A 26,091-nucleotide genomic window follows, 5' to 3' on the forward strand; every position below is an offset into this window, starting at 1 on the left:
GATGCCCTCTCTCTGTATTTATAGCCTAATTACTCCTAGTTACCTATGTATGACTCTGTTTAATACTTTTCATGCCTCACATTGACTAACAAGCTGTGGTTTAACACAGCTTCTTATTTCTGAGGCTTCAGGATAGATCTGTGAGAAGAAAACATGACTATGTACAGAAACAGTTAGGTTTATAAACAAGTAAATGGTACCCAAAAAATGGAGAAAGCACCAAAGCATTTCTCAAGCTGATAGCATATTAATTGCATAACTCCCTTTTCTGTAACTAAGTATAAAAGACATTTTAATAACTATAAAAATGAATAGCCAGAGTCTTTCAAGAACTGAGGAATCTTCCAGGCTTGAGTTACAGTTGCAAATGTCCTTAGCAGAGAGGACGCTTTGATACGCTACCACACTCCCCTAGCAGTTTCTGATCAACCACTTTTAAAGGATGGGGTTCATGTCTGTTCTGTGGCTGGCGAGCTGGGTGAGAGTGGAGCTTCCCACGACGTCGCTGACAGAGGAGGAGGTCGTTATGGTGTTGTGCTGGATGACTTGCTGCTGGGAGCAAGCTGGGACCGGGCTCGCAGGAGGGCTGCTCTCAGGACCTGGGAAGGGGGTGAGGGCACAGAGACAACACACATTCATTTTTCCATCTGAGTAAAAAGCCCAGGCTGGGTGACACTCCTGGAAATACTAAAGACCTGAGACATGCACAAGTCCCAAGATTTCAAAATACACAGTTATCCAACACTCTCTGTCTTCTGATCTTTTTAGTTTTTGTTATTTTTTTCAAGCCAGCTCCTCTGATATCAACCTGACTTCAGGGACTGAGAACTTGAAAGAAGTCCAAAACCTTAATGACTATGAAAACTAACGTTGGGTTAAAAACTCCGTTATCTTAAGGCCTTTAAAATCAGTTGGGATGCTTAAATGCTTTATTTGCTCTAGCAGGAACCAAAATTAGAGTGCAGTGCACTGCAGCACAGAAAATCTAATTTGAACAACAGTTGATAGGCATGTAATGAAATTATGTATTTTTTTCTTTGAGTACTGTTAAAGAGATAGATGCATAGGGATGCAAAGGAGACAGAAATGGACTCTATTTTAAGAGAATGTCGCAATCTAGCAAGTATTAACCCTGAGGCTCTTCTGAACTGTTCTAGAGCCAAAGAATTTGTCCTTAAATTGCCACACTCATAAAATGCATCAACTAGACAGAACTGATTCAGTGTCTCCATTAACTGAGAATTCTTTAGGGGAAAAAAAAAAAGAAAGATAAGAGTTAAAAAAGAGTTAACAAACCTTGAAAACCTGCGCCAGGCCTGGTCTGTGCCACTGTCAGAGCACAGTACCATTTTCACTGGAGGGGACTGTAATGTTTTCCTTTTTAACTTTCCTTTTGAGAGTTATTTTAAGGTTCTGGTAGCGCTGCGCCCAGGAGGACTCTTGCAGGTTTGGAGCTGTGAGTTCAAGCGGGATCCTCCACAGGGGAGTGAGCGTCCATCCATGTGCATCTCCTTGCCGGAGGGAGGGGTGGGGAAGACTAGCTCTGCTGTGTGGGATGAAAACCGGGGCTTTTTTGTTTTTGAGTAGGGCTGGATAAATAAGGGCAGGAGATTGGATGGCTCGGATGATGTTTGAGAAGACAGGTTCAAGTGATAATATGGCCAACAAGGGGTTCTGGAGGGAAGAATTGGAAGCTTTGCTTTCCTGTGAGGAGTGTGGAGACAGCGCAAACATATCAGCTACTTACTTAAATATCCTTGTGATTCTTTCTGCATAGCTGTTATCGGACAGTCTTTATGTGTTAACAATAACTGTTTCAGCTGTGCTACCTCATTTTTCAGCATGGAAACCTCGTTCTAGAAAAAAAAGAGAGAGTTTGGTTTGCAACTAAGCTTAAACCTGGCTCTTCTGCAAAGCTTTAACCCAAGAACACAAAAACTGCTCCACAACTTTGGAAGAACTGAGCAAAAAAGGCACTCAGTGCTTATGTGCTGGGTTTAAGTTAATATTAGCTGGTGACATTACTTTATAACTTCTGAAGGCAGTCTGGTTTCCAGATTTGGTGACATAAACTGATAAATGAACTAACTTCACAGCACCAGAGATACTCAAGGCAATATTATAATCCCCTTGGGAAATACTCTGGCTCTCTGCACCAGGCCAGGGGGGGCAGACCTGTGGGGCAAAGGGCACATTGCCATGCTCAGGGGCATGGTGGCAGGACTGCTCCACTGCATTCGGTGCCTGGGTGCTGCTCACACCCCTGTGTTTTGTGGGAGAATTTTTTTGAGGAATGCCATTATACAAATAGTTTTTCTGCCCTTGGCAGCACACAGGCACACCTTTGCATGAGGCAAAAGTACTGTGCCCACCATAAGAAGGGCAGCACTGTAAGAAAGGCTTTTATTATCATATTCAGAGTATTTTCATCCATCCAGTTCATTTTTCTTACTAGTAGACTGATCTATTTATGCTTCTATCTTGCTGGCTTTGAATGAGGGTTTAGCTACATGTCCTGCTCTGAAGAAATCTTTTACAGTTGAGTTAATGGCACTTCAAAAAAAAATAAATCCCCACAAAAAGCGGTGACAAGAAAAGAAAATAAATACAACTTCATCTAGTGAAGGTTTCTAAATCCCAAGACAGCTTTTTCCTGGCTTATCCTGCTAAAATGTAATTATTTCTTTAATTGAAGCACACACATCTTGATTAACCAACTGATTATGCCTGAGCTCCCGCTAGGAGCTGACTGTGCGGGGGCAGCCCCAAAGGCACTGCCAGCCCTTCTGAGCACAAAGAGCCCCTCTGTGTCCTCAGGGGTGCAGACAGTGGCTCGCACCTGAAGCTGCATGTTTGTCTGGGTGAGCTCTTCTGCTTTCTTTTCCAGTGACATCACCCAGACCTTCCTCTTCTGTCTGCAGCGCGTGGCAGCGGCTCGGTTCCTTTCCAGAAATTTCCGCCTCCTCTCATCCGGGTCTTCATCCACTACTCTCCTCCGGCGACCTCCAGCTGGCTGTGGCGGCTGTATCGTCTGTGTGGGCTGCATCTGCTGTGCTGCTGGCGAAACCTGGAGGGGAAGAAGAGGTTTTTTCAGGGGGTGGCAATGGGGGGAAGTTACAGAGGGGGATCCTGAAATGGGAAGGGAAATCTCACACAGCCTGCTCCCCAACAAGGTCTGCAACAGACAAGAGTTGAAAGCTGTACCAGATGCCACTGAAATTAGCTGCTGGCAAATCCTTACTGTGGTCAAAGGGCAGATTTTTTTGAAACAATCCTCCGAATATTAGTAGGGAACATTTTTTTCCCCTTACAGTTAGTTATTAAAAATATTCACTTAGGTGCATTCTCTGTCATCACCTATTTCAAACCTGAAATGCCAAGTTTCTCTCAGGACCTATTTTAATCAAAGCAGAACACTGTAGTGGCCTTATTTCTGTCTCTCTCTTTTCTTCCCCCAGCTGCCTCCAAACTTTTGGACCATTTCTATTTCCCAGGCTTTACCATCTCTGCCTCACGCTTTACCACCTCTGGAGACAGAAGCTGCAGAGCTCTTTGCACCTGAGTGGAGTTGGGAAGCTGTGGGCTGGGATCTCCAAAGGCCAGCAGACCTCACTGCCCCTCAGCTAGGGACAAAGAAAGGATTTAGGTACCTGAACTTGAACCTATGTTTTGATATCCCTGAAGTATGTGGAGAAGGGATATTCCTCTTATTAGACATTTCCATTAGACCCCTGTGGACGCTATACTCATTTTTATTCAATAGCCTGGCTTTGACAGTAGACACATACTGCATCCAGCCCACTGCTACAAAACTATGAAAAAATATGTATTTATGCCTTTTCAAGTGCAGGAGAGTATTGATCCTGCTCCTGAGAGTAACTGGCCCATGATATTACAGAAAAGATGCATGGTAGGGGCAGCCCCATGTAGACTGTGCTCCCTGTCCCTGTCAGGAATCAGCATCAGATTTAATGTTCAGCTGCCTGGGAACAGCTAGCTTTTGGACTACTTCCCTGCCTCTCTGTGGTGCCCGGGCTACAGGGCTCTGGAGAGACCCTCTCTCTCCCTCTGCTTGGAGTTTGGGAACCTGACCCATGGGTCCCATTGCTTACACCCATTGCTTACGCCCCTGCTACTGCTCACATTGCTGCTGCCACTCCTGCACAGTCTGGAACAGTCTGGAAACTTGAATTGTTGACTCAAAATTAACCCTCTTGTTCTGGCAGGGACCCAAACCTCCAAGGTGCTTCCTTTTGACTCCGGGGAGTGGATGTACTCAGTGCTTTGTCAGACTGAGCCCTGAATTTCAATTGCAGCAATTAACATGTGTTTTCCTAACACCTCTGTCTGTCTCAATTAAAATGATACTATCGTCTTGAGTCTTGAGAAGTTGAGGTCGCTTTTCTGTCTAGAATCTAGTTTGCTCCCTCCCTCAGCTGACTTGTGGCAATTACAGTGGCAATTTTATGTGTAATTATTCTGTGCATCTGATAATGCGTTTTGCATAAAGCTGAATTTATTCCCAGCTCTGTGTTGCACAGTAAGGGAATCTCTCTCACAGGAGCAGAAAAAAAGCTTTTAAAAAATGACTTCTAAAACTAAATAAACCACCTTGCATTTTCTGACTGACTTTTACAATTTCAGCTTGCATCAACTCCGTATGTTAGCTGGTAAAATCTCCAACACTGTCCACATTGGAGGTTGGAGTCCCAGGTTTATGGTAGCTGCAGTAGGCACAGCTACCAGTACCGCACAGGACTGCTGGCCAGCACTGCACAGGAGCATTGGTTACAGCCCCCGTTCCCACCAGCATCCACAGGCTTCCACTGGGAGATCGTTTCCAAGGGATTCCAGCTGCTCCCTGTCCACCAGGGCCAGGCATGCCACCTCTTTAGCAGTATGTCTGAGCGCAGAGGTCTCAGAAATGCCTTTTAATGTCAACATCTCATCAAAGGCCTTTCATTTTCTCACACACAACACCTTTCTAGACTTCAGAGATCTGTAATTTATCTTTCCTTATCCTTTTTTTCTCCTCTTTCATTCAGCTTTAAAAATTCTTATTTCTTAACTCTGTTTGGTACAAAGGCAGAAAAAAGTAACTATACAATTCTTTATTTTTCTTTATACTCTTCATATGGTCATTTTCTCCTGAATAACTAGTGAGTCATTATGTTTTCAGAATGCACCAGGCAGTCTCTGGGTAGTCACAGCGCATTTTCAGAACAACAGAATCTCCTCTCCATCTCTGGCAGATATTAATTATAAAGGTTGCCATTACTCCACCAATAATGTCTCATGGGATAATTAACTGACTCTTACTTGATAGCTCTTAACCCTGAAATCTGTTAGGCTATGTCTTAGTAACTGTCTAAGCATCATTCTCTAGGAGGATTTCACTACCCTGCCTAGGAACATAAGAAAGAACATTAACTAAATATCAAAATTTAGGTTGATTTTGGTTTTTTAGAGAGTGCAAATCACACATCCATAATGAAGACAAAGGTAGGACAGCTAAGAGAATGAAATGGCATCTAAACCCCTACTCTGCTTAAGCTATTACTCTGGCAAGTTTAATATGAAGAAATCTTTACAGGATCAACACAAGAAAAATAGTATAAGTTTTGTAGTAGTTGAGGCAACATAGCTATAACTTGATAAAATATCTCACTTTCTCAGAAAGATACCTGTCAGAAGGTGATTTCTACTTTTATGCTTGAGACTGTATTTCTTTCTTTTCTTTGCAACTTAGCACAAAACTAATACCCATTCACTCATTCTATGAAAGCATAGTTCATTGGGCTCCTGTGTATCAAAATGGTAGCCGAAAAGCATGAAATGAATTCTGACATTACAGAAGGGTGCAGTATAGAATAACAACAGTCCAGGCATGGGAGTACATGGTTTACAGCAGCATGGACCATGCTGTCATTTGGCAGGTGGTTTGGAATGGAAGAATCTGTCTCAGAAGAATAAGGAGATTAATAATTAGTAAATCGCACCATAAAATTAACGTCTGCTGGAGCAATCAGATCCCCAAAGAAGCCATTACCATGGGGACTATGGATGAGCTTTGAAAGTAATAACCATGTGGTTATTACTCAGCAAGCCCTTCTTTTCTCCCCTCTAATGCATCTGTTCAGAAATCACTATTGCCTTCCCACTATGCGAACAGATGCACAGCAAGAGCTCTGCTGCCCAGGGAAGCCTCTGACCCTAGGATTCCTACTCCATCACCCTCCATTTCCATCCCTTTGGTGACACTTACCACCCATGGACAAGGTGAAGACCTCCTTGATCCCTCTTGGGGTCTGTTGCCTCCAGTAACATGCTGTGCATGGCAAAGTTTATCTAACTGCACAGACCCAGCGCCAGGGACTGTGTAGTGCTGGGACACAGGATGAGACTTTGTGCCTGCCAGTCAGTCCACCTACCCTGGTGCCTGTATCTCTTCTTGCCTGCCTGCAAGTCTTTTGTAGTGCCTAGCTAGCAGGGAATACAAAGCACAAGAAATCAAGGCTGTCCTAACTGCGTAAAAAAGTCATGGACCTGCTCAAGTGGGTCCAGATGAGGACCACTGGCTCACTGATCTTATCCTTAAAACTGTGACATTTTTTTTCTCTGGTAGCTGTTTTCTCCTCCCCTTTTAAAAGTGGTGCTGTGGATGTTTTGCAACAGTGCTCCATACTGTAGGGTCTGATGCCCTCAGCTGTATTAACATGTTTATTCTCTCAACTCAATGAAGTGTCAGTACTATTACCCTTGTTTCAAAAGCTTCAGAAAGGTTATTTCCCCCATCTCCTCCATGGAGTCTTCAGTCTGCTAAGAACAACTTTATCCTTGTTCTCTCAGGGATCTCCAAGACAGCAATCAGGTTACTTTTGGTTTCTCTGTTATGAGATAATGTCTTTTTATTGGAGTTTTTAAACAACTCCTAGGAAAATAATTCATTAACAGATGGGAAAATAATTGAATTCACAAAGTAAAAACTGAACTAAACTTAGGAAAGCTCTGGATATCTTCTCACAGGGGAGTCTGCTGCTATCTTAGACTGTTTCTCTAAAGCTGACAATTCATTTTACATTAGCAAATGCTTTAGGGAAATCCCACGTGCTTGCAGACTCTGCAGTAATAAAGCTAGATGTCAGTAAATAGTTAATGTTGTGGGACACTGGGATGTCAGCCAACTCTTCTCATTTTCTTTAATGTTTTCAAAGAGCTTGTCTGAAAGGTACTTGCAAGCAACACAATACTTCACAGATTGAACTTCTTATGGCTGGCACTCCTCTTTGTCCTCACATTCTATGCACTGCCCATTTTTCTTCCTTAACTTTGCTCCCCAGACCTGACATATTACAGTCACTGCCCCTAGAGCTTTATTTTTCTTGTGAAATCCTGATGCAGAAGCCTACCATCTTAAGAAATTAATAGAATTCCTCTTAAAAATTACTCTGCTAAAGTTCATGCTCGCTAGTTCATTAGTTCAAAAAACATTCAGTTCAGATATCGAATTATACAAATTGCTGAAGCAAATATACCTGGTCCAAAAATTGAGTCCTCCGTCTTATTCAGTGGAGACCTTCACTGACTTGTCATCTGAATACAAGTCTAGGTTCTCTTACTTAAATCTCTCTCCTGGGACTGGCTTCACTAGCTTTTTTCTCCTGTCACAGCAGGCACCAACTACTGCCCATACCCTCAGCTAATCTTGGCAGATGTCTCTCCCCTTCACAGGACCTGGATCCTTTAATCTTTTCCTCTAAGCCAGTGTATCTTACCTTAGAACTCCCTCAACTATCTCCAGTCTTCAACACCCCCACCCTCCCCCAAACACACCAGTGCCATTTCATTTCACTAAAGACTTCATTACATATTTCTGCAGGTAGAACTCATACAGATTTTTAAATCTTGGCCTACGAAGTTCAGGTTCAAGCACATTAAGCAACATATATAATTTGCCAATTTCTGTAATAGACCTCATCCATAAAAGGATATGTGGCAATCTGCAGAGCTCAGAGCACCGAAAAGCCTTTGGAGCTCCTTATAAAGTAAGATATTACAAATGTCTAATAAATTAACCAGCAAAACAAGTTGTTGCTTCACTCCATTTTCTGAATAAAGTTTGAGCTTCCCCATCACCGTTAGCAGACATTTACGAACAGCCTGAGGGACTTGTGTCTAACAAGACATGCATGCAAGAAGAAACAGTACAGCGATCAGGCTTTAACTCCACACAACAGCAAAACTCAGCAATGCAGCATGACATGAAGGTGTCTACCTGTGCTTGTCCGCCTGAGTGCAGCGGGGGGTGCGGTGAGGTCTGGTGATGTGCTGGGTGTGCGTGAAGGTGCGAGTGAGAGTGGTGGTGGGGATGGTTCTGCTGGTGATGAGGCTGAGGATGAGGATGGTGCGCCGGATGCTGGTGCTGATGTGGGTATGAGTGATGAGGTGGCAGTGTCTGGTGCTGATGAGGATGTGAGTGCATATGGTGGTGTGGTGTCTGGTCCTGCCGCGAGCTCATCATTTCCATCATGTGGCCCATGGTGTTCATATTCCCGTTCGACATGGCGGCAGGATGATGAGTCAGTGCTGCCTTCAGTCTCTGGAACAGAACAAGGCAAAAAATTCAACACTTACACATTGTGATCTGAGCAATCAGAGTAAGATTTCTGCTGTTGTAGAAATGGTGCCTTATCTTGTGTTTTGAGATTTATTTAGGTATTTTTCTTGCTGTTCCCTCGATAAAAGGCATCTTATTTCAGTTTGAGAAAGAATATGTTCTTGGGCTCTAGTCTAGTTTTACACTGTAAATATTTAAAGATATAAACATCTGAATTGAAATTTATCAGTTACACATTTCCTACTGTGCATCTGAGGAAAAATAACTGGCTCTCATCCTTCCCTCTTTGGCCAGCTCAGTAAGGTTAGCTTCATCAAGCTTGTATTCTGGTAACTTTTAAAAATGAACATCTGATTAAAATAAAGGTGCAACAAAGTGCCCGTCTTGTTTTTACTACAGATACTATTTAAAAGACTCACTGAAAAATATATTGCATCGATGTGTTTTTCAAACTCAGGCGTACTAACACCCAAACTGTTCTTTCGTAAGAAAGACAGGAAAATATTGAGGGTGGCCTCGACCTGATCCCCTTTCTTTGATGGAAAGTTCAAGCATCTGCTATGCTGTTATTGAACGCTAATCCCTCTCTCTGCTTTGTAGTCCACATGTCACTGGGTTGGGCCCTGGAATTTGACTAGGGCAAAACTCTCCTTTATATCAGTGGGATTTTTTCACTTTTACCTGAGCACCACCAAAGACCAGTGGGATTGGCTGCCATATTTTCAACTGCAAGATAGGGCCTTTGTGTACTAAGGATATAGCTGAAACACAGAGTAAAAAAATATTCCCTTTCAGCTCAATTAAAGGGTCATCCCAAAGCCATGAGTTGTATTGGCAAACAAACACCCTGTTGGTGTCATCCTACCCTTGGGCTACTGAAATCACTGGCATCCTGGAAGGGTGTGCTGAAGGTAGAGCTTGACGGATGCTGGCTAGGAGAAAAGTTTCTTCCAAAGCCATGGAAATCTCCTTTGCATCCATGGTTCTTCATCTGGCTCAACATAGAAAATTATTTACAGGCAGCCACCCAAGACTTCAACTCTTTATATTTTCAAAGAAATCAAGTGATTTACTCTTAGTATTGCAAGTAATTATCAGAAAATGGTAAGATAAAAATGGAAGGAAGGAGGCCCATGGTTTCACTTGATGCCAGATTTGAATAAACCATCAACTACCTTGTAATTCATAGCAGAGACTTCATCAGTAAGAAATGCCACCATACAACAGCCAGTAAGAAACAGCAGTGGCAGGAGGCACAGAGATGTGCCTTTCCCTGTAGCAATATCTGTGGGTCACAGCTGATGGTCAAAAGATCCTGCAAGCCAATGTGACTAAAATCTGCCAATAGAGGAAAACTGACCAAACTGAACTGTATTTTGGTTCTGTCTTCAAAGCAAAAAGAGTGACTACTGGGACACTCAGAACCTGTAGATGGGAATTTCAATCTGCTTTATATTGAAATAACACCCGTCTGTTGCAACACTACAAGGACACAGGTAAAGGCTTCTGTGTTCAAAGCTATAACCCTACTGTGTTTGTACAACTCTGAGTGAGTGAAGAAGAAACAAATTCTTAAGGAGAAAGAAAAAAAGAGAAATAAAGAAAAAAAAAAAGAAGGTTGTGGAAGGCAAAAAGAAGTAACATGATGAAATTAAAGTGTCATCCTCAAATTTTTGTATCCCACATGTTTTTGTAGATGTCATGAAGGTAATTTCATTGAGACATTCTAATAGATCCATTAATCCAAATTTGGTGACTTATTTCACTGATGATCAATTGAATAAGACTTTAAAAAAGATATATTTGCAAAACACATCAGTGCCTCAGTTTGCATGAAGGAAATATAGACTGATGACTTTTAAGAAGTTTCCTTAAGAAAGTCTATCAGACCATAACTACACTATGGCATGTGTCACAGCCTGACAATCTTCTCAAACAGAGATCAAGGTGACTGTGGCAGTGAGGTTAAGTACCTCCTATCCTACCTCCAAAGTCAGAACAGAGGTCAATCTAATATCCATATCAGTAACACATCCTGGGTATCAAAGGGAGGATTTGAGCAGCTGTTGTCCTTGACATTTCCAGATTCAAGTGCTACCCTGGTTACTGCAAGCAGCTCTTCACAATGCTCAGAATAACTGGTGTTACCCAGAAGTGTATTAGGAAAAATATGGGAAAAAACACATTAATAAGCCAAGTCTTTCTCCATGTCATGCTTCTTCAAAACGCACTAAAATCTTTTTCATGGAGCTGAGCCACCATGCACATCTAAGCCAAAGCACCAACAAAAGCTGTTGTAACTTTGTTTTCTGAATCTAAATGCAAAATAAACAAGCTCTCATTAGCCAGCAGTTTTATGTGATGAATATCTAACAAAATCTACCAACTCTATATTTGTCAAAGACCTCTGAAACCAAATATGGCTTATTCTAAACTGCAGACTTTCAAAGGGAAAAAAAAAAAAAGGAGGGAAAACCTAATCTGCAAATAAACGGGTTTTTTTCAGCTGTAAAAACTGAGACTTATTAGTGTGGCACAACTTCAAGGAGAATAAATTATTTTGTTTTCTTTTCATAGCCCCATCTACCACATCCATTTATTTGAGATAGCAAATCAAGAGAGACAGTGAGAGGTCTGACATGCAGCTGGTTTCAGTCAATAGGGGTCATTTCCATTTGGTCTGTGTATTTTACAAGCTCCTTGTTCACTGTTCCCAATGGGAGGGTGGACCAGCTGCCCTGGATCCCAGTCGTGGTAAGAAACAAGCTCTCTACATCATCCTGTCCCAGGGCAGCAACAGCCATCGCCTCCCTTTAGCTTCATGCTTAGGTCAGCTCCTCAGCAGCGAGAGTCCTGTCCGCGCATGCATCTGGAGCAGTGTTAATCTTCCATTAACCAGTCACTGCTGCCCATCAGAAACATTCAGGGAATGATAAACATTTTTTGTTTGTTTGTTTGGTCTTCAGTGAGATCAATATGGATGTTTTAGTTAGAGCAGAGGGAGGGAAAATCACCAGAACTTGGTAAACTCTTTGCACTGAGTATGTGTAGTGCTTGAAGGGCGGGCTGCAGTTTTATTATTGTTCCTTTTATGTGTGTTAATTGCAAACATCTGTTTTGGTTTAGTGTCAAATAAAATAAGATGGCATAAAAATTCAGCTTACTGTACTGACGACATTACCAAATCCCCTCTAGAATGAAATAGTGACCCAGGACCCAATCCTGCAGCCGTTCAGTGTTTTCAGGAACTGTGTGACCAACTTCACCAGAGCCTGCAGTACCTGGCAGTTCACAAACTGTGACTGAAACAGAAGATTTGCTACTCAGATCTGTTTTCACCGAAACCTGAAATTTCTGCTAACCTCATAGCAGTGATTTTTAGGGCACAATCCCTTTTTTCTTCCTTTTTATAGGACAATTTTTAAAAAAATCCCCACCATTCTCAAGCCCAGAGGAAATGCAGGTGCTCATCTTACTTGGCTTCTGGCCCTCACTGATTATTTTAATTATTATTTTATGAAAGTAACATAGTGACCAGAATCAGTTACATCTGATTTCCACTCAGTCATGACATTTCAATAAATGGCTGCGAGCGACACAGAAAAGAGAAATCTTTCACAGAGAACAGCCTGCTTTGCCTCTGATCAAGTAAATAAATAAAATTCCTCTTTGATCCTACAGGAAACCAGACGCACATAAACTGTCATCTTTGATGCTTAAGAGGAAATAGCAGCAGTGGATATTAGTGTTTCACAGGCCTGAGTGTTGTGTTTCCTGTACTGTTACTCATGGCAATGCCCCTGATTGACACATTTACTCTGAAGCCACCCCACTGAATGCCATATGAAGATAACACCTCAAAGAAGTTATCACTGTACCTGGAAGACTGTTTTTTTTGGAAACCGAGATTTTTCACAGTGCTTCCTCTATCTAAAGCCTGACATTACGGTGCAGTGAATTGCTTGATGCTTCCTTTTATCAACATAGATCATAATTTATACCTTGAACATCTCTGGGCAAACCCCAAGTCTGCCAAAAATGGGCTACAAGCACTTGAGATCATGAACGAAAAACAGTATCAGCTTCCCTAACACTTCTGCAATTCAGAATCTTACTACTTTCTAATTTTTCTTTATTGTGACATGTATTTCAAAGTTGCCCTGGGTTTTGCCCCACCTTTCTTTCTCAAAAATTATTAGTGAAAAGCAGGCAGCAATTTTTTTCATTTTGTTAAAAGAAGTAAAGAAGGATAAAGAAAACTGTAAATTTGGAGATTGCTTTTCCCACAATTAAAAGTGCAAATAATTTTATGAGTTTCATTTGGATATTAATATTTATAATGTTTGATACATCTTTATACTATTTATAGTAAACATAGAGTTATATCTTTATATTATATGCCATAATCTGTATATAACTATAAACTACAACTTTCTCCCATTTATCTCTCAGTGGAGAAATTACAAAAATCTCCTTTGATTTTGCAGGTGGTCTGTGCTTGCATCAAACAATAAGCTATTATAACATCCGGCTGAATTTTAGGTTGAGACAGACATGGAATGCTGGTTTTGAATAGAATTGAATTGTTCCAAATAAGTATGCATTGCTGCACTCAGAAAAAAAGTTCTCTTCCCTTCTGGTTTGCATGCCCAAATTGCACTAAATTAGGAAGAGACAAGACCAGCTGTAGTATTTGCTTAATGTCTGGTACATTCTTATCGGAAGATTATATCAAACCCCTGTAGGCACATGAAATATGATCTCAAAGATATTTTCTTGCACTAGTGACTGTGATTCTAGTCTCTATTATACAGGGATGCAATAAGTTCCCCACAGGGGACAGAAGACTTTAGAGAGCAGTGGGAAATAGAAAAAATTACAGACATCAAGCATACCCACACATCTGCAATTAGGGAGAAACCTCAGGGTAATGGTCTTGATTAGCCAAACTTCATGGCAAGTATACCATTGATGTTAGTGGCACTAGTATTGTTTTCTCATCTGCAATAGTCAACTTTTCCTTTTTACTTTAAGCATCATACCCAAGCTGAATACACAGAGTTAAGCCAGCGACAGCTAAAGCTGTGAACAGAACTTCACCCAGTGCATTTCAGAGCATCACAATGAATTTTATCCTTCCCTCCAACTGTGACTGCAAGGAGAGAACTTAGCATAAATGTCACTCAGGTCTTTTACAGTTGGCTGCTGACAAGCATTTCACAGTGTAAATAACAGAAACCACTCTTTGCAAATGTTCCACTCACATTTATAAAAGCAAATTGGAAGCGATTCATCTTCACTCAATAAGTGAACTGCAGATACTTATGAGCACATTTCAGAGACTGGCGATTAGAAAGTCTCTGATGCCACATTAAATGCTTTCTCCTACATTTCTTGTGCAGTAGAATACAGTCCTGCCTATTGACAGAAGGAGGAGTGAGAGGTGTGCGAAGGACGTAAAATCCAGAACAGAAGTGACACATTACACTAATATAAAGAGAAAAGAGGGATACATTTAATTCCAGTAAACAGTGCCAAATTGCTAATCTTCTAACTATTCTCAGGTTGTCTGGCAAATCTGAATTATACTTTTCCCTCCCTTTATGCTTTTTTCCCTACTTAGTCAGATTTTTTAACAACATGAACAATGGATCATCATCCAGCCTTCAGTGCAGCTCAGCCTCTAATAAAAACAACAAATTTGTTCTCTTGTACTTCCAAATGCAAACTGAATTAAACTTCAGCAGAAAGCAGCAAGAATCAACTGCAAACAATCAAAACAGCAATAAAGCTAATAGACACCATGCTGCTCAAGGACGGGTCAGCTGCAAGAGCTGCTTCAGTGTCCCTGAACTCAGGGCACAGAGGAACTCTGAGCAGCCACGTTGCTTGCTGACATCAGTCCCAGTGACACCTCTCAGGACGGTTGCCAGTTTTAAGTAATCCAATGCAGGTCGAAGCCAGGGTGGCCCAAGGGTACTCTGACGGAACTGCCATCTTCTGGTGATGGCATTTTATTGAGAACAACCAGGGCACCAGGGACAGCAGAAAACATACATGAGTTTACATCTCATCTTCACTCAGCAATTTCGTTCTGCTCATCTCAAAGCACCTTGCAAAGGAGATAAGTATCATTATCCTTGTGCAATGGACCATCTTTTTAAGGATTAGAAATAGAAAAATACTAAATTCTCTTCCTTTATTGAACAAGTAAATTATAATCAAAACAGAAAATACTCTCAAAGAATGGTTTGTACTTCTCACTATATACTATTTCTTGCATGAATCATTTCTCAATGCAATATTAAACAACTGGATTTGATTTTCACAGGAGTCAGGAAATGTGAAGTTCAAAAAATCAAACCCCTAATTCCCGCCAAGTCTAAGTCAATCCCTGCATGTGTATCCATGACAAGGGATATTTAATTATGTAATCACACAACAGACAGCAAAGTGATTTATTACAGGCAAATGGTGTCGTATAATTTCAACATACAATACCAATGGAAGGATCCAAAAAATACAACCAACTTCTCTGACTGATTTCCCCACTGTGTGCCAGAGTCTAAAAGAAAAGCTGCTACTTTCCTGCTACCTACCCCTGGAGAGGCAAGTTTCTGACAGCAAAACGCCTGACACTTTGGGGATTAATTGCCTGTGCCTGTTTGCTGGTTTTGTCTGGGATAGAGTTAATTTTCTTCATAGTAACTGGTATAGGGCTGTGTTTTGGATTTGTGTTGAACAGAGTGTTGATTATACACTGCAATATTATTGCTGAGCAGTGCTTGCACAGAGCCAAGGCTTTTCCTGCTTCTTACACTGCCCCACCAGGGAGCAGGATGGGGGTAGGCGCACAAGAAGTTGGGAGGGAACAGCTGACCAGGACAGATGACCCCATCTGACAAAAGGGATATTTCATACCATATGATGTCATGCTCTGTATATAAAGTAGGGGGAAGAAGATGTCCCCCTCTGTATATAAAGTAGGGGGACATTTGGAGTGGTGACATTTGTCTTGCCAAGTAACCATTACGCTTGAGGGGCCCTGCTCTCCCGAAGATGGCTGAACACCTTCCTGCCCATGGGAAGTGGTAAATTAATTCCTTGTTTTGCTTTGCTCATGCACAGCTTTTGCTTTACTTTCGTCTTTATTAAACTGTCCTGGTCTCAATTCATGAGTTTTCTCACTTTTACCCTTCCAAATCAATCCCCTATCCCACTGCGGGAGAGTGAGCTAGAAGTTGTGTGGGACTGAGTTGCCACCTGGGATTAAACCATGACAGCCTGTTATCAGTAGGCAAGGACAAACCAAATCACCATTCTAATTCTCCAAATACACAGTCTTGCTCACCATCTCTGCCAGATTAATGTATGGGCTATTCCCAGGCATGCTAGATTGTCACCTGTGGAAAACACAGACATAGGAGGTGGCAATAAAATCACTCAGTGTTAATCGCACCCTGACAGACAGTGGAAAAACTTGGGCTTGAGGGGACCTAAGTCTGTACAGCCCATCTTCTAGATCTATTTTCTAATATCCATATTACAGCTCATTCCCAAGCCAAGAGATCACAGATTCTTTCTTCACATTGGATATAAAGCACTTTGGAAAGGCTCTGGCAGAGGAGCTGGAACTCATGTCTTCCTCACTCCTGCAAGCAGACACTCTAACTAGGTTTCTAAAATCATGTTCCCATCTTCTACTACAATGGAAGCGAGAAATGCTTGTACCATGCTTGCATTGCTATATATATGTATCTTGCCTGAGAACACAATGAATGTTTATTAATGTATTAAATGAGAAAAGTGGGAATTGATTTCAGAGGAAGTTGGGGAATTTCCTATACAAGCCAGATATGAAGCAAATCCTCAAATCAGAGCACTCTAACACTACAAGGAACACCGTGAGTTTGGGTATTTTAATCCGTGTTCAGAGATCAGATGAGATTAGCACCACAAAAATCTCTCTCTACAGAATACTGCTCTGAAGCCTTGAGACCCCTTAATGAGTATGTCATTTTTTTGACAACAATGCAAATTGCTTGTTTTCCTTGTCCTTCTCAGAAGCATAATACACACACCAAGGACATGAGAAAGGCAGGTTCAAAGTCTTTCCCATCAGAAGATTTCTGAACTTCCATCAGCCACCTCTCACTAAGGCTGATTATGATTGAGTCATTCATATTCAAAGAAAATTGCCATCCAAGTACATAAAACTTGGGGGTTTATTTTTTCCTTCGCTGGTGTGACTTTTGAATACTCGTTTTTCCTGGATTAAACCCAGCACATTTAAAGGGCTACCAGCAAGCCAGAAATCGGATACATGTGCACTCAAAAGTCCTTTGATTTCATCCCAGATGTGCAGTGCTCAAGGGCGTATACGCATATACATGCGTGCACACACACACACGCACACACACACAGAGCACAGAGGACATGATCTGGTCTGTAGATTTTGTTTCAAGATTATGTGTTTCAAGCAGACTGTGAAATGTAAAACTGAAGCCCTGACCACTTACAGCCATTAGAGATCCCAGGGCTCTTTGTGAAAGAGTATTGATGTTCATTAGCCTATTGGCCTGACTGAAGAATTCAATGCAGGTAATTAGACGTTGTCTCATTACCACGTAGTTTCAGGTGAAGTTATTTTTCTACTTTGTTTCTTAAGTTAAGTGATTCCTGAAACATTTTTAAAGCATTCATGGATTTTTTTTTCTGAAGAAATTACTAGAATATTAAGTACAGTACAGGAACATAAAAAATGAGTGTTCTTATGGGTTATTTCATATTTTTTAAAGCTTTATTTCATCATCTCATCCAAAAGAATGAAAATAGTATTTTAATTCAGCAGACAGCTTTCAATTATCTAGCTATGAAAACATAGTGACTAGTAGCTTTTTAAATACATACACTCAGATATGGCATGTAGTACACAGATACAAACTGTAAAGACTGTGAAGAGGTTCACTTAGTGTCAAGTTTCACTGTTATAAAATAAATATAATCTATGCTGAGACTTATCTGAATGGATATCATGAATATTCAGCATTGAACATATCAGTGTTGATGTGTACTGTCCTTTTACACCGCCATGTAAGGTGTCTTATGCCCTCCCACCTTTCCCCATATTGTCCCCAACTCCATCCCTCAGGCTGCTGCTTTCCACTGTGCCCCCTTTGTTCTTCACCTGCAACACCATCTCTTCATTCGTAGGCAGCTCAAGTTTCTGCCTTGTTTTTCACCACTTCGCATATATCATCTGCTTTCAAACAGCCGTATCTTGGGTCAGACGCATTGAATTTCAAAGCCACTTGAGGCTCCAAGAAGAGCAACATCTCAGCCTTCTACCAGATACCAGCTAGCCACTCTATCAGTGCCACAAGGTCTTTTAAAACACTTTAGTATACCTACAGTGTGAAACAAGATATGAAAAATGAGGCCCTCAACTATTCTTTTTTATTGGAATTAGTGATTTACACTAATTGGCTTTACATCGTGTTTGAAAGGGCTAGGAATGCATCCCCACACACTCCCAGTGGCTCAGCAATATATGAAATGCAATATATCGGCAGCTTACTCCCTTGCACATGGCATGTTTACTCTTCAGCAATGCTGCTTTTCAGAGCAACACGTTAGAGCAAACGAAAAAAACAACTTTCCCCAGGGAAGGAAGTGATGCTGCCTGCTTGGTAAGACATGGACTCATCCTGCCATTTCTGGACAGCTGGATTTGGCTTTCCTACAGCATGTACCACAGGATACAGAACAAATTTGCACAGGTCAGGGGCCTGGCTAGACCCACAGTTGGATCTGTCACACAAGCAGGATTTCCTTTCCAGCACCAAGTGACAGGTACAGCATATCCTGCCTTGCTTGGTTGTGGACTCTTGCCTGTCCCTCCTGCCCAGTGGAAAGAGGGCAGAAATAAATGCCTAAGGGAGAATTCCTGACAGAGGTGACCTGCCTGGGGACCTGCTTTGTGGACAGAGGGTCCACAAAGCATCCTGCACCCTGAGGGAGGTAGAAAGTCATGTGTTGGGTGAGCATCCCCCATGGGACTGGGGTGATGTTAGAACCAGATGCCTCCCCACATACCAGAAGCAGCTGCCAGCATCCCAGGAACAGGCAATTCCTGCACACCAGTTATTGGTCTGTGCTCACCGTCCTTCACAGCATGAATGAGTCTTCCTAAAAGCACAACGGGGATCTGGCTGCTCCTGCTATTACCTTATCTTCCTTTTTTTAAATATTTCTTTTGTATTTCTACTGAGTGAGGGAGAAAGGCATAAATACCATCTTGTTTAACATCTCTTCCTGTCTCCTTTCCCTGCCTTGCAGACAGCATTATCCATCTTCCTGACACCACCATTGCCTGATTCATTTGACATATGCACCAGAAAAAATGTCATGTTCTGAACAAGAACATAACACTGTGATCTCATTCCCATCTCAGACTCCACAGCACCTCCCATTTCTTGCTGCTTTGGAAAGAGAAGGACGGGGAAGCTTTTCCATCTTGCTTACTGGGAAACTTACAGAGGAGATGTGGTGATGAGAAACCAGGTCAGCAAAGGCACATAAGCACTTACACAAGCACACTGGAAATCAAAGTAATACCATAGAAAGTTCAATTATCTATCTCCTACTTAAGAGTCTGAAGCAGCAAAATCTTTCTCGTCTCCTGTTACTTAGGGCTGTTGAGGGACTCTACATAGATATATGTTATTTCCAAAAGGGAACATCACTTTAAGATATGATGGCAAGGACATTCTGACTGTATTATGAAAGTCACTAGCCTGTTCTGTCTCATCATTTTCCACTCTTTTGAAACAAAAAAGCCTCAGGTACTATCCACCTCTGTGACATGAGTGGTTATGATGAAATTCCCTCTTTTGTCTGGCATGCCAACAAGTCAGTGTAAGGCTTCCTGATGCCTTGTCTTATGAGACATCATAGAACCATAGAACAATGTGAGTTGGAAGGGACCTTCAGAGGTTGTCTAGTCCAACCTCCCTGCAACAAGCAAGAACATCTTAAATCAGATCAGGTTGCTCAAACCCCCAGTCCAACTTGACCTTGAATATCTCCAGGGATGGGGCATCTACCTCCTCTCTGGGCAACTTCTTCTAGTGTTTCACCCCTCTCATCGTAAAAAATCTTCTTTAAATTTTCTTCCTTCTATCTAGTCCAAATCTACCCTTTTTCAGTTTTAAACCATTACTCCTTGTCCTGTCACAACAGGCCCTGCTAAAAAGTTTGTCCTCGTCTTTCTTGTAGGCCCCTTTAATTACAGGAAGGCTGCAATAAGGTCTGCCCAGAGCCTTCTCTTCTCCAGGCTGAACAGCCCCATCTCTCTTAGCCTGTTTTCACAGGAAAGGTGTTCCAGCCTCTCATCATCTTTGTGGCCTTTTTCTGGACCCACTCCAATAGGTTCATGTCTTTCCTGTGCTGAGAACCCCAGAGCTGGACACAGTACTCGAGGTGGTGTCTCATGAGAGCAGAGTAGAGGGGCAGAATCACCTCCCTTGATTTGTGGCCACAGTGCTTTTGATGCAGCCCAGGATACAGCTGTGGCAAGAGCACATTGCCAAGTCATGTTCAGTTTTTCATTCACCAGTACCCCCAAGTCCTTCTTGGCAGAGCTGTTCTCAATCCCTTCACCCTCCAGCCTGCACTGATACTGAGGGTTGACCCAACCCAGTTACAGGACCTTACACTTGGCCTTGTTGAGCCTCATAATGTTCCCATGGGCCCACTTGTCAAGCTTGTCCTGGTTCCCCTAGATGGCATTCTGTCCCTCAGGTGTGTCAACTGCACCACTCAGCTTGGTGCCATCTGCAAATTTGCGAGTGCACTTGATCACACTGTCTGTGTCACAGCTGCAAATATTAAACAGGATCCCTTCCGGTTTGATCGCACCCCTCATTGCCCCTCATGTGTGCCTTCTGTCTCAGCCACAGGAGGTCACAGTAAGAGATTGCTGTGCACTGGCAGCTGAGACACAGGCAGCCTTGCCCCAGACTTGCCTCTGTCCCTCTTTCCTAGTGAGCTATAGGAACGTCTGCATCCCACCTCTGCCTACAGCCTTAATAACCCATTAGCGGCCTGGCTAAATTAATGACTCTCTCACTGTTACTTTGGAGATCTGCCAAAGGAGAAAAGACAAGGGGCAAGGAGGGTGGAGGCAAACCAAATTGGGCGCTTGGGTGGATGGGGGAAGGGGAAAGGGAAGAGAAGAGTTGGAGAGGAAATGTTGAGGCAGCTAATTTTTTCATTTTTTCCCTGCAGTTAAAGCATTGACAGATAATTTATCACACATTTTGATGGTGCTCCAGTTGGCAGGGAAAAGAGCTTTCTGTTTATTAATTCAATTAGCCTTCTTATTTATCAGCAGAGGGCAAGAAGGTGCAGTCACAGGCCAAACTGTGCCAGTCTCAGACCGCCTGCTGTCGGGATGAGAGGATGACTAGGAGTAGAACATCCCACCCCCACCATTCCGGCCAGTGCACTCATCACTGCATTATCTCAGGCCTTCTGAGGTAAGAAAAGAAAAAACTAAAATAAAAAATCTAACAGCACACATTATGCACAGCAGTGAATGTTCAAGGCAGGCTTACAACCAGAGCCACACTGCTTTGCCACCACCAGTTCCATGCCCTAAAAGTATTAGTTATGTCTGACATTCTGCCCAGAGCTGAATTTTTTAATTGATTAAAACAGTTGAACGCACTTTGAATTTTTAGTTCAATGGCAATAGTGTTCAAACCAGCACATTAATATATCACAGGGCTGCTGGATGGGATAGAAGAAGGCAAGAAGGGTGGTGCCCACCAACACCTGTCATTTTTGAAAAAGTGATATTTGTGGGGGGGAAGAAAGTAGGGGGGAAAAAGACTGGCCTTCCAATGGCAGAGAAATGCCCTGAGTTAGGAGGGCTGGAAGAGTGATGAGGGCACTTCTTTGTTCTGCCTATGTGGGACTATGAGTTTTCTTTGTCACTTGTTAAGAAGTCTCAGACTTCTGATGGCTGAAGCTCCAAATTCAGAAAATGTTGTGCAAAATGCTTCATGGAGCTATCTGACCTGAAGTGTTTCTGAAAACATAGAATATGTGGAAAGTCCATCATGCTGGAGTGTGATTTCCCTATAGCCAAAAAAATCCCTCAGCCCTAGAACCCGAGGACCATCATTTCTATGCAATTCCAGTGCTGTCATAAACAGTGTTTGTTTTTCTCTTGCTGCTTCTATAAGCCAACCAGCTTCCTTTTCTATCATACATAAACACAGTTCCAATGTAGTTGTACTGGCTTCCAGTTTAGTTCATAAAAGACACGTGTGGCTTCCTGCTCATACAGGCAAGTCCTGCAGTGCTTTAACTTAAAAATGAGACTCCTTGTGATAAGGTTAAGACACAAATGCTCTCAAATGCTCTTTTCTTACTCTTCTCATTTTGTTCCTCCACCACTGAATGTTTAAGGAAAATTTGCATATTTTAATTCTTCTTCTTCTTTAAGTTTCTTTAGACTTATTCTTCTGCCTTCTGAATTCTGGCAGGATGGTTCAAGGCAGGACACCATATCTAATTAGGATGGCAGCGAATGTTTCTACTGCAAATAAGCTCAAAGCAGCCTTTAATCAAAGCTGGACAGATGATTCCACTACCACTGATAGTTTAGACCACCTATCAACATTTTATAAATTCTTAATTTTCTCACTGCAACCATATTGAACAGTTTTGTGCAAATGAGGCTTATAATTATCCAGATAAATCAGTCCAGTGCAGTATTTCTTAGGATCTTTCTCAATTTTCTCCCTGGAGGATGGGATCCCATCTGCTTTGCTACATTCAGGCTAATTGAAGGGCACTGACTTTTCCAAATGGATTCATTAATTACTCCCGCCAGATTCTCTGTGGGGTTACTCGTTCAGCGGGTGACACTCAGGCTGTACTATACCATCCACCCATGTTTAGCGACGCTGCTCTGACTCTCAGCTATGAGCTAAAACATTTGCAGATGCGTTGGCAGGAATGGTTCTGGCCTTTAACTGTACAGTGTTACAAAACAAATGTAATTCTGCTTATCCTTTGCTTCCAATTTAGTATGCATTCAGAATCTATAAATATTGTAACCATGACTGTTTCAATATGTTTTACTCCTTGCCATCATAGATATAAGCAACTGCCCCAAAGAAAATAAACCATAAGTTTACAGGTATTACATTGCCAACAGCAGAAAAAGAAGAGAAACAAGCATTTATTGTCACATTGCTGAAAATCTGCTATGTATAGCAGCATAATGTGAAATTAAACTATTACATTTAAATGCAAAGCTATCCTATACAATTCTGGGCTTGCATTTGTTTTATTTAGTACAGCGGCAACCTGGGTTTTCAATAAACTCACATGTAGTCATATTGCTCACTCAAACATCAGGAAGACACCAAAGGAAAATAAAGACCCATCTAGCAAAGACCTAACCTAGGAGAGGGTTACCACCACTTCATACAGGAGCAGGCAGAAGGGAGCCAGCAATCAGAGTCTGGCTTTGCTGGAAGCTTTATCAGTGTTCCCCAGTAGCAGGCACAATTTCATGCTACTTAAAATATTTTATATTCTGAGCTGTTGGTTGGTTCATTCAGGTCTATGAGGCAACTGGCCTGGGAATCGGTGACACAATCTGCTGTGATTGAACAACAAGCCTTCTTGCTTTCCAGGAATCCCAAAGCATTTTGTAAACATCAGACCAAACTTGCCAGGCCTCTCTGCATAGATCCATGTTGCTGCACCTCACACTGCTTTAAAGATGAAAGCAATGTTACTAAATGTGGTGGAAGACCCACTTTACAGATCAGTGAACTAAAACTCTTAGATTGCCCCAGTGTCAGAGAAACCATTAGTGGCAGAGCCAGAACCTCAGTCTAAGAGCTGACTTGCTTACAAACAGGGAACAGTACTGCTCCTTTTCACTCTTTCCTGCTGATGGCATTGTGAGTCCCCAGGATGCAATAAAGGTCTACCTTCTTATGCCTTATTAGAGGTAAGAACTCTACTTACGTCTAGGAAGAGACAATAAAAAAACCTATACATATATATATATATATAAAAGCTTTAACTATGTGGTTGCTTTGGGCAGTTAATGTCATGCAAACAAAAATCTAATGATAAAACTCATCTAACAAATCAGTGAATGTATAATTCTTCTCAAAGACCTAATTATTCAGATAAATAGATCACGTACATAGGGTTGTAGGTAGAACCATGGGCATGTATGTAGCGATGTATTTTGCTCTACAGTTTAAGAAATAATTCTTTTCTCTGATATCCTTTCCTTCTTAGCTCAGCAGTTGTGCTACCTCAAAGCTCTTACCAGGATGGACTCAATAAAGGAGTTTCTTTTCTTGGGACAGAAAAGTTCTCTCTCACAACTTTTCCCTGTGAATGCCACTTTATCTCTTCTAAATGAGGTACCCCTGGTCCCTCAGCAGCTAATAAATTCAGTCCTTCACTGGTCAGTACAGCAAGCTATGCACCTTCAAAGAGGAAGTCTGAAGCAACTCCATCATCACCTGGCAGGACAGTTATTCTGAATTTGAGTGGCTGGCTATTTGATTTTTTTTTTCTTCTCATTTTGTTTGTGTCTCATCTCTCCTTGGTTTATAAATGACTGTTCAGCCATCAAAAAGCAGTTCATAAATTGTTCACAAAGAAAAGTAAAGCTAAGGAGTCCATATCTTTTGCTGCTTATTTGTTTTTTTCTGTAGAGCCAGTGCTGGCAGACGAAGTGTGGCAGACAGGTGGGCAGGGCAGGTGGGCGGGCAGGCAGGCAGGCATCCCCCCTCCTCTGCCCTTCCCTCCCGGCTGGATGGTGGCTGGCCCAGGGGCTGCTGGTGCATGTCATCTGAGAACCTGGACATGTCCCTCCATTTGAGTCCATGCCAGCAGTGCCAGTTAACATTGCATCTGGTTGTGTTTGAGTTGTCAGAAGCCAGCCAGAGACTTTTTTTTTGAGGTTTATACATTTTATCACCTTTATGACAATGAAAATCTGCAGCTCGAGTACTCCAGGTCTTAAGGGACCCAGGTGTCCAGGACGTATGAATCACAAGGAACATTTTGTAGCGAAAAGGACACTCAGTGTCTTCTGCAGTGTAAGAAATCAGTCTAGACATTACCAGCTTTTAAAAAACAATGTTGAAAGCAGCCCTCTAAAATTTTTCTGAGTTATTTTTTAAAAAAATTCAAAATCAGCTCCACACGCTCAAATAAACTTGATCACAAGCCCAAGACAGTGAGCTAGTCTCATCCGTAACTGCAGCGGTGCTACACCTTTTTAATCTGGAGCTGAGGAATATGATATATTGTATACACCAGTGAATTGTAAAGTAGTTAATTTTCTGAGCAGCTGACAGGAGTGATCGATTGGGCTCACTCCTTACAAATGCCTCACCTTCTCCCTTCTCCCTCTCCTCTCCTGCCTCCCTGCTTCAGAAATGGCTCAGACCACAACATCCATCAAATCACATACACTGTTTTAGTGAAGAGCTTCACAGGACAGCAAACAGGGCTTCATGTTTGCTCTGTATTTAAGTATTACAGTCAGTTTTGCCCTGCACAGTTCTGAATCAGACCATAATATTATTTCTTATCACAAGCCCTTTCCTGTTGCAGTTGCTTGAAGAACTGCAATGCTATTTTATTTCATAGTGCATTTGAGGTGGAAGGGAAAATGTAATGAGATACAGTGGCAGTTAAAACTGCTTGCAAGTTGTTTTAAATTTTTCCTAATTCTTTCCCATCAATTTTATGAGCATCTTTTTCCTGTTACAATAGCATTCTGAAATATTTTAGTATGATTAAGAGACAACCTCACTCATTTAATATTTTTATTTTTTTCAAAGGAGGGTCCTATACAATTTCACCAGTCTTCAAAGTCCATACTTAGAAAAGGATATTTTTTCCATTATCTTCTTCTGACTGACAACCATGGAGGCACAGATGAATGTGTCTTTCTGACCTTAAGATCACTATATTTTGAGTAAGAAGTGATTTTACTGAGAGCAACTTGCATCTGACAAGATTTTCCCACAAAAGGAAATAATGATTTATCTTAGAAGTGTTTCATAAACTAGTACATGCTTGGGTGGACCAAATACTGTCCACTTAAATTAGACGTATACTAGTTTAAACTAGAATTAGACAAATCTCAGTAGCTGCTTCCAGAAGGCTTTATTATTATTACCAGCCATGTTGATTTAGGAATAAAACTCATCTTTGTCTATATACTAGACATCCTGTGATTTGTTTTTATTTGGTCTCTTCCTCCTTTTGATTCTGGAGGTTTAAATGAGTGGAACATAAGTAAGAATATCCTTTGAATTAAAAAAATCTTCACCCACAATGTCAAACTTCACAGTCAGTGTCACAGCCTCTGCAGTGCAGTGTCTGACATGAGTCCTACTTTCTTCAAGATTTGT

At 41.7% G+C, this 26,091-nt stretch overlaps 1 protein-coding gene across 9 annotated transcripts in view; it reads right to left on the reverse strand.

Moving 5' to 3' along the window:
- Positions 1-264: 264 nt before the first annotated feature.
- Positions 265-26,091, reverse strand: part of CREB5 (cAMP responsive element binding protein 5) — a 248,726-nt gene continuing 222,899 nt past the window's right edge. For all 9 annotated transcript variants that reach the window (XM_027723788.2, XM_039390640.1, XM_039390641.1 and 6 more), the window contains 4 exons: positions 8,276-8,599; positions 2,840-3,067; positions 1,748-1,856; positions 265-599 (listed from right to left, as the gene is read on the reverse strand). In XM_027723788.2, the coding sequence (XP_027579589.1) occupies positions 436-599; positions 1,748-1,856; positions 2,840-3,067; positions 8,276-8,599 (825 nt within the window). In that variant the 3' untranslated portion in view covers positions 265-435. The remainder of the gene's footprint in view (positions 600-1,747; positions 1,857-2,839; positions 3,068-8,275; positions 8,600-26,091) is intronic.

Source organism: Pipra filicauda, unplaced genomic scaffold (assembly GCF_003945595.2).
Source record: "Pipra filicauda isolate LSUMZ 115617 unplaced genomic scaffold, ASM394559v2 scaffold84_size4826128_pilon, whole genome shotgun sequence".
Classification (NCBI taxonomy): Eukaryota; Metazoa; Chordata; class Aves; order Passeriformes; family Pipridae; genus Pipra; species Pipra filicauda.